This window comes from Oculina patagonica, chromosome 4, assembly GCF_052425735.1.
Source record: "Oculina patagonica isolate OP01 chromosome 4, crgOcupat, whole genome shotgun sequence".
NCBI lineage: Eukaryota > Metazoa > Cnidaria > Anthozoa > Scleractinia > Oculinidae > Oculina > Oculina patagonica.
This window is the reverse complement of record NC_135761.1, coordinates 54,101,434-54,115,650: the sequence shown is the minus strand read 5'-3', so window position 1 is coordinate 54,115,650 and position 14,217 is coordinate 54,101,434. Positions and strand designations below refer to the sequence as shown.

General features: G+C 38.3%; 2 protein-coding genes across 2 annotated transcripts; both read left to right on the top strand.

The window, feature by feature from the left end:
- Positions 1-2,229: 2,229 nt before the first annotated feature.
- Positions 2,230-3,494, top strand: LOC144648852 (univin-like). Its single transcript, XM_078508298.1, has 2 exons — positions 2,230-2,515; positions 2,724-3,494. The coding sequence occupies exons 1-2, from the start codon at positions 2,308-2,310 to the stop codon at positions 3,074-3,076; spliced, it is 561 nt and encodes a 186-aa protein (XP_078364424.1). The 5' UTR covers positions 2,230-2,307; the 3' UTR covers positions 3,077-3,494.
- Positions 3,495-5,872: 2,378 nt separating this feature from the next.
- Positions 5,873-7,247, top strand: LOC144650707 (bone morphogenetic protein 10-like). The gene is made up of 2 exons (XM_078510443.1): positions 5,873-6,122; positions 6,437-7,247. The coding sequence occupies exons 1-2, from the start codon at positions 5,873-5,875 to the stop codon at positions 6,790-6,792; spliced, it is 606 nt and encodes a 201-aa protein (XP_078366569.1). The 3' UTR covers positions 6,793-7,247.
- The last annotated feature ends 6,970 nt before the right edge of the window (positions 7,248-14,217 follow it).

The window sequence follows — 14,217 nt, the reverse complement described above, 5'->3', positions numbered from 1 at the left end:
ATAGTTTAATAAAGACAATGAAGGTTTTGCCATGAGAGATCCTTTGTGATAAAATGATTGTACTTTAGGTAAATGTCCACTTTATCCAAAAAAATCATCAGTTAGTATGTCATGAATTCTCCCGCTCGAAAAAAGAAATCGCCGTGTGAAAGCCACGTCCTTCATCACTGCAAAGAGCCATTTATTTTTTCTATCCTCTTCTTCTGATTTCGTCAACTTCTTTAAGATGTCGATTTGTTTTGCCCTTGAACACTGTTGACAGAATATGTTGAATTGTCGACAACTCTTTACTTGCCGATGAAATTTGCGTTTTGCATTGAAAGACACAAGTTCAAACAACACTCAATTTTTATCATTAAATAGATAAATGCACCAGATTCTTGTATTAGCAACTAGTAACACCCTTTTTCCCCTAGACAAGCACATTGAAGGCATGTCATGGCATGTCATGGCGTCAGATACACTGTCGAAGACTCCCGCAATGACTATCGTGTTATGGAGTTCTCAAAGTTGGGTTGGCATTATATCAAATGCTCTTTATGACCTTTGCACTGTCTTTGCTTATTATTACTGTGTGCTTAAAGGGACAGTGACACGGATTTAAGGGAAATTTAGGCATGGGAAATGACAATCAAATTGGGTAAAATATAAAAAATAACCTGTTAAAATAGTGGAAAAGAATATTTCAATGAACACAGCGAATACAAGAGAAGGTACGATTTGCCAAAAGCGACGAAGATTGAAACGGATTGCGATATGGGTTTTTGAAATATTGTTGGGCTGAACAGCTTTAAAATTTAGTCTTGTTTGCTTGTAACTTTAAATTATAACGCCTGGTAGACACATTTGGTTGTAATGAAGCTATGGTTTTGTCAGTTAGATCCCTAGAAGTATTTTTTTTGCAAACATTAAGTTTCATAGCAAGTATTTGGCAAAGCCTAATAAAATAAACTTAACTCAGCCGTGACACAGTCCCTTTAAATCTGAATGGGGAACGCACAATATAAGACCGAAAAGTCCAGCTGGAAAGATTGGGAAGAAACAACAAGCTGGTATTTTCTTCTTTATATTTGGTATTATTATATCAGTGCTTTAGTTGATATGATCTATGCTGGTTTTAATAAAAATCAGATAGAGGAACTGTTTGTTCACATTGTTTTTTCGCGAAACGTCAGTGTACACTGTATTTTAGGAAATTAATTGAATGTTTTGGTTACCTACGGAAAGTCTGAAAATAATTATGGTGTTAACGTTTTATCCGAATTTATCTCATTATATAAACTTAACTTCGAGAGGACTAATAAATGGGTGAAACACTGTTTGTTTCCTGCTGTGGTTGGAAACCACTCGATTTTTGGAAACGTAAAGAAAAATTGCAAACGAAGCTATCATTGGAAGGGAAGTCCGAAAAAATATAAGCTATATTCTTAATTTCTACATGTTGAGCTAAAACCTTTTTATTCATTAGCCATTCTCAACTTCTACATCTTACGGTTTTGCATAAAAAATTGAAATTCACTCCCCCTAACCCTAAAGTAATTTCTATTTGTTATACGTATTGTTTTCGATGACAAGCTGTTAGCCCGTAATTTATCAAAATGTGAAAATATTTAAAAACAGATCAATTCCCTGTAAAGATTAAGACGACATTAATATTTCATATCACAGTATTTAACCTCATTTCTGGCAGTCGGATTGTTTTAGCACTTTCGAAAGGTCAGATTTCCGCTTCGCAATCGATATCATCTCTGCTAGCGGTCCAAGGAGATTCGTTTGTTCCTGTAAGGAATAAATCGCTAAGGAGCTGAGTGTAGATTGGCAATTGAGTAAACTTTAGTTTTTAAAGTTTACCAGCAGCTACTTGTATGTTTTCCACAAACAAAGCAGAAAGAAACAAGCGGCTAGTGCGTAATACTGACTAATACTGCATGACAAGACTGCAGCAATGACATATCAGCCCAGGGCAGATCAGACATATCGCAAAAATGAGAATATGTTGAGTGCTTGTTTCGTCGCGTGCAATTTATTTTAACCCATGGGATATTTTTGACATTTAATTTTCCGCTGGAGGTAGAAATGGTTCAAGAATAGTTTATCTGCCAAAGACCTCCCTAAATGCGATTGAGTTATCATGTAACAGATAAAGTATTAGTTTTGTTCTTAAAATGCTTACACGAACAAAAAGGTCAATAATGAGTACTTGCAGTGCTATATAAAGAGAGCTTCACATGTTTTTGAAGTAGTTTATCGGTGACATTCGAACGATCTACTTGACGCTATCAGAAACTTGCTGTGAACATTTTCACAATGCTGTTTCTGTTTCTCTCGCTTCTCGCCTCGCAGCTCTTCTTGGTGACTCCATCGGTGATCAGAGAAGAACAAGTTGAGAATAAAGAAGAACCTTTGTCTTTGAAGGTGGACAAGACCGAATCGGAATCCACTGACGGAAACACTCCACAGTTTCTCCTGCCAATTAAACGCGAAATCATGAAGGAAAGAAAATGTCATGGGAAATGTAAGTGTACAAATTGCATTGTAATGAAGACAACGTAATATAAAAACAGTGGTTTCTTTCGGGGCTTTGGTCCTTGATATTTCACTTCACAAGGCGTGTCTAAGATTGAAACGAGAAACAAACTGTGATTTTGATTTAGCTAGCCAGTATGTTTTCAGTTGGAATTCTGAATTTAACAATATTAACGATCGCTCTTTATTTGATCTAGGTCCTGGCGACGTCCAACCTCAAGATCGTGACACCTCTCCAGGGAAGGCTGCACTCCAAGTTGATGCCTGCCGAAAGGTGGACATGTTTGTCGACTTTGCAGATCTTGGCTTGTATGACAGGATCATTGCACCTGCGTCGTTCAACGCCTATCAGTGCAAAGGCAAATGCTCCCCAACAAACCACTCGCTGCTCAAAGCCTTGATAGAGAAAAAGAACGGCAACAAAACCAATGGCGAGGCATGCTGTGTCCCAACCAAACTGCGACCGATATCTCTCCTTCAAATGGAAGAAAATGGAAATGTCGTAATGCGCAATTATGATATGGTTGTTGAAGAATGCGGATGTTACTAAAAGTCCCCGCATTTGATTCATTTGTGGCATAACTGTTGGCATAACTAAAATCTCAAGATAGTTTTAATGATGGAAACCATTATAACAAGAAATGACATGTAGATCTCTAGCAAAAGGGGGCTCTTCAGTTTTGCTTGTAATTTTTATTTTTAGGTGTCTTATATTGCTAAAAGGAAGCAAGTTATAAGTAGCGTTTACTGGCATAATAGTTTTTGTTTTTGCGAATTAAAGCCATATCTCTTGTTGATTTCTGGAATAAAGTTTCTCATGAATGGATTAGTGCAATGTCAATGTTTTACTACAGAACAATCAACATTCGTCTTCGCAGAGCGCGAACTGAATCTGGTCATTATTGCTGTAGTTTCACAATATATTTTCCTTTGTAGTAAGACTTTTGTATGGAATAGTTAATGACAATAAAGGTTTTGCCATGGAAGATTCTGTGTGATAAAATTATTGTACGTTACATTAATGTCCACTCGGCTAGCTACTAGTTGTAACAAGGATATTCGTTTGTTTTCAGTAGAAGAATAACGTACTGGCAGCTGCCTCCTCCTCAGGCGCCTCGATTTTCTTTCTCCGACAAAGAACAAAGCGAGCGCGAAGCGCGAGTGACTGGTGCCGAGCGCGAAGCGCGAGGGACCACGGGAAGGCCCATGTCCCCAAACTAGAGAGAGGCGTCTGGGTACGAGGCAGTACTGGCAGTCAAAGTACGCTCGGACTTCGTTCACCTTCTTTGTTTGGTGTTACTTAAAGAAACTGTTGGAAATCACTTAGCATAAGTTGTTACTGAATCGAGGGAATCTGCGAAGTCTGAAAAAAGAGCATGGCCGTTAGATAGGAAGAGCAATTTCATGTGCTGCCTTAGTTCTCTTTTCTAAAAATTCACTATCGCTCGCAAGATATTGCAAGTTTACACTAGTTTCTGCAGCGCCTTAAGTCCCACTGTTGTAGGCTTCCATAGATAGTAAGAAACTAAAAGCGAAATTATGAAGCATAAAGATATCAATCTATCTCGATCTCATTGTGTGTTTCCGCGATTGACTTAACCTGCGATCAGGCTTTCTTTTTTTTTCGCCTGATCGCAGGTTACGATTGACTGGTCTGGCATGTGTTTTTAGATGTACGGCCAACATGTCCTGGGCAGTGCTAAAGTTCAGCAGTCCAATGTATTAAAAGCACGGCTATAATGCAACAAAATGCGGAAGAATATTTTAGAGGCAATAAAATTAAAGTTTGAGATGTCAAGTAGTACGTAATGGACAATTAAAACACGCATCTTCAATAAGAACAATCACATTCTTATGCATGTATTATACTGTTTCTAAAATTGTCGATCGTCATTTGTCCAGGGGGCAACAAATTTCGAGAGAAGAATTTTCTCCACATTTTGGTTACCTCCCGGACAGATCCACTAGCAGAGATTAAACGAGACTTGGTTTAATGTACTTGGCTCTCTGACCAACGCCAGGTGAGAGTATACACTCTTTTTTTTATATGAGAACGTCTAATTTTTCGGCTGAGGCTGGACGTTCTTAACTTTTTCGAAGATTTGAGCCTAAAATATACTTCAAATGTTCTTATTTTTTAAATTTTAAAAACAGTGGTATTGCAGTAAATTACTGGTCAGGATTTGAATGAAGATGTATTCATTTCGAACATATATTTGTCACTTACAATTTCAGCCTTGGGCACGTTCTTATGATGTTCTTTTAAAAATTTTGGCCTTTTTCAGCCTCGACGTTCTTATAAAAAAGGTTCTTATAAAAAAGAGTGTAGATGGAGAAAGCTCAAAATTTGGTTTAGCATTTCTGAGCGGAGAAAAAAGAGTCATTAGATTAAGATTACTTTACTAGCGTTTCATCGCCGAAATGAGTTCCCTTTTCAAAACAGTAATTTTTTCAAAAAAGATTCTAATCAAGCTAAGCTGAATGATTGGCTTCAGTTAGGCAATGCTAGGGGATAGGATGTGTGCCGAAAAGGTTCTTAAACCCTGGCCCTATTTAAGGATAGAGAATGAAACATGAATATCCTTTTTGAGGTCAAAGACAAAGACAAATTAAAAGAGGCAAAACATTAGAAACATTTTGATAAAGTTGCTGTTAGTACATTGACAGGTAGTTCAGTTTTAATAGATTATGTCTCTTTCGTTTAGCCGGACGTTCATGCACTTCAATTTTAGCTAATACAATTTAAAGGAACCCCATCTAAGGATCACACCGGAATCACAACGCCAAAAAAGGGATAGAGGGGATACCCTGTCTTTGGCAAGGTTTCAATTTTTCTTTTGCTTAACAATTGCAGCGTAGATCTAGTTATAGGCTTGTAGTTTTGATCTTTAGTCCTACTATCTGCATCACGAAACATTTTTTTCCTTTAATGCTTGAGACACGAGGACAAATACCCTATTTACTTATTCGAGTAAATTTTTCGCGCCTTAAATGCGGCGCTTATTCGAGAGCGGCCCTTATTTGAGTGCGACGCTTATTGAAAATTTGAACGCAACAAAGAGTCTAATCTTTAACAGTTATTGAAAATAGCGTCTTTTGATTGTCCGTATGAACGGGTTGGAAAATAAACTTTTATGGAAAAATGGGGTATGTTTGACATTCAATTTTCCACTGGAGGTACAAAAGGTTCAAGAATTGTTCATGTGCCAAAGACCTCCCTAAATGCGATTGACATATTATGTAACGGATACAGTATTAATTCAATAATGGGTACGTGCCGTGCTATATATAAAGCGAGCTTGAGATGTCTTTGAAGTAGTTTATTCGTGACATTCGAAGGATCTACATGACGCATCAGAAACTTGCCTTAAAGATTATGAATATGACGAGGCTGTATCTGTTTCTTTCGCTTCTCGCCTTGCAACTCTTCTTGGCGACTCCGTCGGTGATCAGAGAAGAACAAGTTGAGAACAGAGACGAACCGCGGTCTTCGGAGGCGAACAAGACCGAATTGGAATCCACTGACCGAGATATTCCACTGTTTCTCCGACCAAGTAAACAAGACATCATGAAGGAAAGACAATGTCATGGGAAATGTAAGTTTACAAATTGCATCGGTTCTGATGGATTGTTTTCATTGCAAATGAATACAACATAATAAAATTTGTTCTTAGAAGAGTGCTTTCTTTGGGGGCTAATGGTCCTTGATATTTGACAAGTCTGAACGTGTCAAAGATTGTAACGTAAAACAAATTAGAAATTAATGACGATTCCTCTGCGATCGTGTTAGAGGGAACTTTATTGCTTCAAGATTTCACTGTGATTTTGATTTAGCTAGCCATGTATCGACATGTATATTTTTGGAATTCGGAATTTAACAATACTAACGATCGCTCTTTATTTGATCTAGCTCCCGGCGACGCCCAAGCTGAAGATCGTGACACCGCTGCAGAGAAGGCTGAACTTGAAGTTGATGCCTGCCGAAAGGTGGACATGTTTGTCAACTTTGCAGATATTGGCTTGTACGACACGATCATTGCACCTCCGGGTTTCAAAGCATATCAGTGCAAAGGCAAATGCTCCCCAACAAACCACTCGCTGCTCAAAGCCTTGATAGAAAAAAAGAACGGCATCAAAACCAATGACGAGGCATGCTGTGTCCCCACCAAACTGAAACCGCTATTTGTCCTTTTCATGGGAGAGAATAATAAAGTCGTATTGCGCATGGTTAATGATATGATTGTTGAAGAATGCGGATGTTACTAAAAGTCACCGCACTTGATTCATTTGTTGTATAACTAAAATCCCAAGATAGTTTTTATGACTTGATTCATTTGTGGGATAACTAAAATCCCAGGATAGATTTTATGATAGAAACCGTTAAAACAAGAAACGACATGTACTTCTCGAGAAAAAGGGGGAGCTTCAGTTTTGCTTGTAATTTTAATTTCGGGTAATCTTAAATTGCAAAAAGGAAGCAAGTTATAAGGTAGCGTTTACTGGCATAATAGTTTTTTTTTTGCGAATTTAAGCGATATCTCTGTGAATGAATAACTGCAATGTCAATGTCATACCTAAAACTACAGAATAATCAACATTCGACTTTGCAGAGCGCGAACATAACCTTGTCATTATTGCTGTAGTTTCACCGAATATTTCGCCTTGTAGTAAGACTTTTGTAAGGAAAAGTAAATTTAGACAATAAAGGTTTTGCCATGAAAGATTCTGTTTTATAAATTAAGGGACATAAATTAAGGGACAGAATCAGGAATCCCCGCCTGAAGCATTTCATGTGCTGCCTTAGTTCTACTTTCTAAAAATTCGAGATCGCTTGCAAGTGGCAAGTGTGACCTACAATCCTCGTCAATACCCTTGGGAAGGTCGTCAAGTTTTCGCTCCCCTCCCCCCTCATTCAATGTTGAAGTCTACCTACAGACCTCAATCACAGCATATTGTCTATCATAATGTTCAGAAATACTTCAACATTGATATGGGGGAGAGGGGGGGCCAAACATCTTGTGTAGGTACCTAGAGACTACATTTATGTCGAAGTTTTTGAAATTGCGGTGTATATGTGCAACCTTCCCAAGAGATTATGTCTGGGATTGTAGTTTAAATTTGTAGAACGCCTTAGATCCTATTGTTGTGGGCTTCCATAGAAATTAAAAGCGCTCGAAAATCTAGAAAGCATAAAGATATCAATTCATCTCGATCTCATTGTATGTTTCCACGATTGACTGGTCTGGCATGTGTTTTTAGATGTACGGCCAAGATGGCCTGGGCAGTGCTAAAGTTCAGCAGTCCGTGAGTCCACAAGATGATCTGGCGAACATGATCTTTCCTTCAAACGAACATTAAACTATTAACAGATCTGCAATAAGATAAATCTTTTAAAAACACGGTTTTTAAAATACAATGTAATGCAATAAAAGACCTTAAAAACAGAGGGATAATCAAGAGGCAATGACATAGGGCAGAATGCATGGACATCATTAATTATTCATAATCAACGAAGCGGCAAATTTGAACGCGAGCGCGCCCACAATAAGAGAAGAAAGGGCCCAAATCGGCCCAGTAGCGTTGATAAAACTCGCTTCCCTGATGTAGAGAAGTTAATATCTTACAATGCACGCGCGGATTTTTGAAGATTAATGTTGTATCTACATTTAAAGGCTAATTAAAGTTTGAGGTGTTGTCAAGTAGTACGTATGGGACAATCAGAACACGCGTCCTCAATAAGAACAATCACATTTTTATGTATTATACTGTTTCTAAAATTGTCGATCGTCAGTTGTCCAGGGGGCAACAAATGTTGAGAGAAGAATTTTCTTTACATTTTGTTACCTCCCGGACAGATCCCCTAGCAAAGATTAAACCGGACTTTGGTTTAATGTACTTGGCTCTCTGACCAACGCCAGGTGAGAGTATAGATGGCGAAGCTCAAAACTTGGTTTAGTATTACTGAGCGGAAAATAAGAGTCAATAGGTTAAAAGAGATTCTAATTTAGCTAAGCAAAATGATCGATCGATTTCAGTTCGGTACTGCTGGGTGGATAGAATGTGTGCCGCAAAGGTTCTTAAACCCTGACCCAATTTAAGGATAGAGAATAGAACGCGAATATCCTTTTTGAGGCCAAAGACAAAGACAAAAATAGGCAAAACATAAGAAACATTTTGATAAAGTTGCTATTAGCACATTAACAGGTAGTTCAGTTTTAATAGATTATGTCTTTTTTGTTTAGCCGGACGTTTATGCACTTCAATTGTAGCTAATACAATTTAAAGGAACCCCTTATTAGGATCACACCGGGATCACAACGCGAAAGGAGCAGAGTGGATACCCTGTCTTTGGCAATGTTTCAATTCGTTTGCCAGTAAAAATAAGAGGGGGCGACCTAACAACATCAGAGTGGATCTTGTTATGGGCTTTTTTTTATCTTAAGACCTACTATCTTCATCGTGAAACACTTTTCCGCTTTTATGCTTGAGATACGACAACATAGAGCGGACATCGATTTTGAATTAACATTGTTAAAAATATGAATAATAGTAAATATGTTCCCCAGCAACTGATAATACGGCATTGAAAGAAGAGACCCCCGCAACGACTACCGTGTTATGCCATTAGTGGTCGTATAGCCTGCGAGCAGGCTAACGTTTGGCACGCGGTGCACGAGCGACTAGCGAAGCCGCGGGAAGGAAGTCGGCGAATGAAGCGACTTCTCCTCGCCGGCTCGCTTCCCCCGCTTCCTCGTTCTCGCAAATTCGTCACTCGCGCGTGTATTCCCAAACGTGAGCCTGCTCGCAAGCTAAAACCGCATCGATGGGAGTGGAATGATTTATGGATTTATGGAACGTATGATTTCAGATGCTCTATACGACCTTTCTACTACGAATGTGGATGGGCAACTCAGGAAGCCTGCTATGCAAAAGGCATATGTTTCTTATGTGGTCCTTCAGAGAACCACTGAGCCACCTTACATCAGCCTGATTTCAGTCTGCAAACTTTGGAACTGCTTACTTGCATTGTCAATTTAAAAGGCTGTTTTTTTCGAGGGAGTGGGTGGGGGTTGAATAGGGGTATGCAAATTGGCTGATCCATTCTATTTTTCGGCCTAATCCGTAAATCCGCCACTATTTTCGTTCAAATCCGAATCTTCATTACTTGATAACTTTGTGTGGTATAGTTTCAATGCGAACTGACGGTCGATGCTGTTTTTATGCCAATTTTTGCTTGTTTTGAAAAACGATTTCGCCAACATACCAAGGAAGACCAACAAAAGTGATCTAAACTTCGTTTTAGCGTTTTAGTATCCCAATCAGAGCTTCCTGACATGAAAAGTCCGAAATCCGCGCAAAAATTCTCAACTAATCCACAATCCGTTGTATTTTCGAAGTCCACGAATCCGCTCACTATCGCTAAAAATTGCAATCCGAGCGCGTTTTAAGGCCAAATCCGTCTATCCGCATACCTATTCACCCCTTCGTTTTCATTATTTACCGTCCTCACTAATCCGGTTAAATTTGAAAGCGCTCTTTCTTAAATGGCGCGTGCTCTACCACTGCATTTAAGGGTTTTCAAATTTACCCGGATTGGTGTACAAGAAAAACATTTTATCCATTATCAGGGGGCTGAAAACGGCGTCTAACAGAAAACGGCGAACAGAAATCAACTTAATAACAAGAAATCACCGCGTAGAACACAAATGCAAAATACTCCCGTGCAGTAAGAATGGAACACTACAATGTATAAACGAAAGAGACTAAACTTAAAATGATGGGATCTATTAGATTCAATAGACAGAATTTTCTAATTTTTAGAAGATACAGAGCCGCTGTGAGCAGGAGACCGTTTTACCTTTCTCGCAGCTTAAAAGCTAGCTCCCGCGTATCGTATGTCGTTTATCGCAAGTCACGCTATAATTTAACGTAATCTTTGTTGAGACAACATAGGGAAATCTAAAAAAAATAAAATATGAAATAGAATCGCATAGCTAGGAGAATTCTCGCCATCTGATTGGTTATCGAGGCGAGGTATTCAGAGTGGAATTGCGACTTGAAAGCGAGGTTGGCCGATATTACACCGTAGCAACGCGTAGCTTCACATAACAACGTACGCAAAATGGGAATCGATCTATGTTTTCAAAACTATTTTCTCCGTTTTTAAAGCAAACACCTGACCGAAGTGAGGAAGCATAAGATTTTCCTTGTTTAAATTTCAATTCGGCTTTCTTTCGAGCAGCGGTTAAACATTTTCTTTTACCGCATGAGTGAAACGGAAAATAAAAATGTCCGTATCGTATGGACGAACTCACGAGTAAATAGCAGTTGCGCTTACACGACCATGCACTGTATAAAACCTTCGCTAAAAGAAAGAAATACTACAAATTTCTCGTGTAAAAGAACAGGTGGTTATTTTGTTGAAGTAATACTGTTGATAGTTTGACAGTAATGCCGTGTTCGTACAATAAAATCTACACGGCGAAACGAAAGAAAACAATGACAAAAACTGCGTGCTGTAAACTCGCTGAAGGCAGTTTATAGAAATTGTTTTGTGGTGAAAAGCTTCAAAATTTCGATAAAGAATGACTTCTTACATTCTTTAACTGATACTTGCGATGCAAAAAGCGGTTTCTGGACATCAACAAAACGTACACACAGCAAACTAGCGAACTATTGAGTATTGTGCTTGCAAAGCGACCGCTAAAAGCGAGTTTTCAAAAGCAGTCTTCCTCTTTCTAAGAAATTGTCTGCGATGGACTTAGACATTTAGCATATAAATGTCGAATTCTGATTGTTATATTATTTCAAGGTACTTACTTTATCCCCGGTCCACGCTTCCTTCAAAGCTTTATAATTTTCTTGACGTCGTTGAATGTTCAGTGCTTTTCACGATGCATGTTCTTTCAGGCCGAAGAGATAAAAGATTTCATAAGTTTGTCTCGCTGATGAGACGAAAACTTGATATAGATGTTCAAAAAACAAGAATCTTCTGTAAAATACTACCATTCCGTCGTTAAAATGGTTAAAAGCTGCGGTGAACCGTTGAAAAACGATGGTACAGTAATCCGCGAGGTTCAAATGAAGTTTTGTGATCGATTTTAGCTTGAGTCCGATTCGCTGGCTCATGACAGTTGATTTGGAATGGCTTCCTGAGCGCGCGGTAAAAATTGCAACATTCAGCCATAAACAAAAAAGAAATTGGGTTTTCTTTTCTTTTTTAAACAGGCTATGCGATTCAAGGAAAATCCACTACCTGACTCGTGAATTCCACGTTAAATTTCACTTGAAAAACCGATATCGCACTCATCGCTTCGCGATTCGTGCGATATCGGTTTTTCGCGTGAAATTTAACGTGGAATTCCCTCGTCAGGTGGTGGATTTTCCTATAAAATATTACTGTTGTACAATTGAGCAAATCTACGAAGAAAATGTATTTTTAACTTTGCATCCTTGAGCTGTGAATTCATAACGACTGTATTTTTGAATTCATCAGATCCTAACTATGCTATTTATACAATCACAAACATTGGTTCTTAGGTTTAAAAAATGTAAGATGCAGTTGGATAACAGTCTTAATCACGCACAAGTCGTCAGCTACTTTTATTTACGTTAAGTTTTTGACAAATTTCCTCGGGAAAACATGTGACCCCTTGTGAAACGTCATCGCTTCTGCATGTATTGCATGCCATTTATTTATCAATGGCGGTAACAGCTTCTAAATACTCGCAGGAGATTTGAACGATCGGCAAGACCGAAGGGTAAACAAATTATATCCCGGGGAGGTGGTACTGGTATAGTTTGTTCGGTGCAAAAAAGTTACTCTTGGGTGGCTGGTAGGGCAAATGGTGCAATCAAAAGTAAAAGCTTCGTTGTGGCTGACAAGTATGTCATCGGGATTTAATGTTAAAAGTGTAGGTTCGCGTCTTCACAAGTATGAATAAAGAGTTTAGTGCGATTTTATATTCAAAGCTTGATGGACTGATTGAGTAAAAGGAAGAACAGTTTGGATGCAGGGGACCACGCAACGAAAATAAAACTGCTTGGATTGCCGTGCCGGATCTCTTGTTTAAGAAATGCTAGTACCAGTATCAGCCTTGCAATCAATCTGGTTTTATTAACTAGTTGAGTGATCGTGGGATTGACAAGAAAATATGTCTGCTTGACCTCTGGCGGGATAGCAGATCACTACCCTGCTTTGTTGGCAATTAAAGGGAATATGTTATGGAGATTTCACAGATTTTTGGTCTAAACTGCTCTGAAATTAGTGGAAGGCAACATAACCCATAAAAAACAATATCTTTGAACATCTACAGGAAGATATATAATTTGTGGATAGAAATCAAGCTACGGCTAAAAATATCGATTTTTTGAAGACGCACAGAAACAATTTGAAAACGTTTGCCTAACATTTTCAAATTGCAATCTGTTTCCATCCGCGGCATTTGCAGCCAATAATGCTAGTTAACTGTTTTAATGCTCTAATATAGCTTTTTAATAAAAATGGACTATTATTTCTAGTTTTCATGCGACTGAAATATAAATTTTGACTGTTCAAAAATCTGGTAAAAACCGTGACATAGTCCCTTTAATAGTAATTGAAAGTGATTAAAAGCAATTAACAGGGCATTTTATGTGTCGGTACTTGTTATTAATATTATTATGCGTTGGGCTTTAAATTAAAAATTAACATAATAACACAATGAATTAGTTTGCACCCGATTTTTCGGTTAAATGAAGAAAATAAAGCATAGTATAGTGGCCGAAATGAGATCATTTACTTCCAAGCTGCGTTGAATTTGTCATTGTGGTCACTTTTACTTTGCGTTCAAAAAAGACCTTTGGGATTCTTACACGATTAGTAATTTTAACAGCTCTCAAAATCAGGAAAATTCGAAATATAATAGCTAGAACATTAAAAGTAAATGTGTGAATTTTTTTAAAAAAGAAACATAATGGTTTTTGTCATCTTCCTTTACAAAAAGTTCAACATCTCGACTTATTTATGTTTTCTTCCTTGGATAACTTGGTCCTTATTTTTCATTTCTGAATTTCTAATTAAGCAACGCACGTCATAAACACGTAAAAGTGACACTAAACTATTATTTTGCTCGGCTGCTCTTTGATGGTTTAACCAATCAGAATACAGTTCTGATGCAAATATTCAACTCGCCATTTTTTTCATATGAAAGAGGAATACTCGAAACGTAAGGGGAACGAAATGGGATCGTTTTCTTCTAAAGCGTTTAAATCTCCTGACACTAACCAACGGCGCAAGTCTAGTGAACCAGATGTGAGCGAGGAAGGAGCCAATGTGACGGGAATGGCAAAACCTGGAACTGGGCAAGCCGATGATGCAATGAACGAAGATAATAATGTTAGTTCCACAAACCAAGAACAACACATCGGTCCAAGGGTACGCCAGTCGTTTTCTTGGTTGGCATCATCACCAGTTGATTCGGACGCAACCACTTCAAAAGAACAGAAAGAAAAAGGAAAAAAGCCAATGGAGGGAAAGGCCAAGTCGAAAAATGTTGTGAAATACCGAAATGAAAAGTATCTGAAATCCTGTCAGCACTATGCAGAGTCACCGAAACAAAAAGACGATGACAGCTCACATTCATCTTCAACGACGAACAACTCCACTGGTTACGAAGCAAGCAAGAAGGGGAGGGAAGAAACACTGACCCC

What these genes read in the sequence shown, in the direction of transcription:
- LOC144648852 (XM_078508298.1), top strand. Translation starts at nt 2,308, where the DNA reads ATGCTGTTTCTGTTTCTCTCGCTTCTCGCCTCGCAGCTCTTCTTGGTG. An exon ending in AAGAAAATGTCATGGGAAAT is followed by an intron (nt 2,516 to 2,723) that starts GTAAGTGTACAA and finishes TATTTGATCTAG; the next exon opens with GTCCTGGCGACGTCCAACCT.
- LOC144650707 (XM_078510443.1), top strand. Translation starts at nt 5,873, where the DNA reads ATGACGCATCAGAAACTTGCCTTAAAGATTATGAATATGACGAGGCTG. An exon ending in AAGACAATGTCATGGGAAAT is followed by an intron (nt 6,123 to 6,436) that starts GTAAGTTTACAA and finishes TATTTGATCTAG; the next exon opens with CTCCCGGCGACGCCCAAGCT.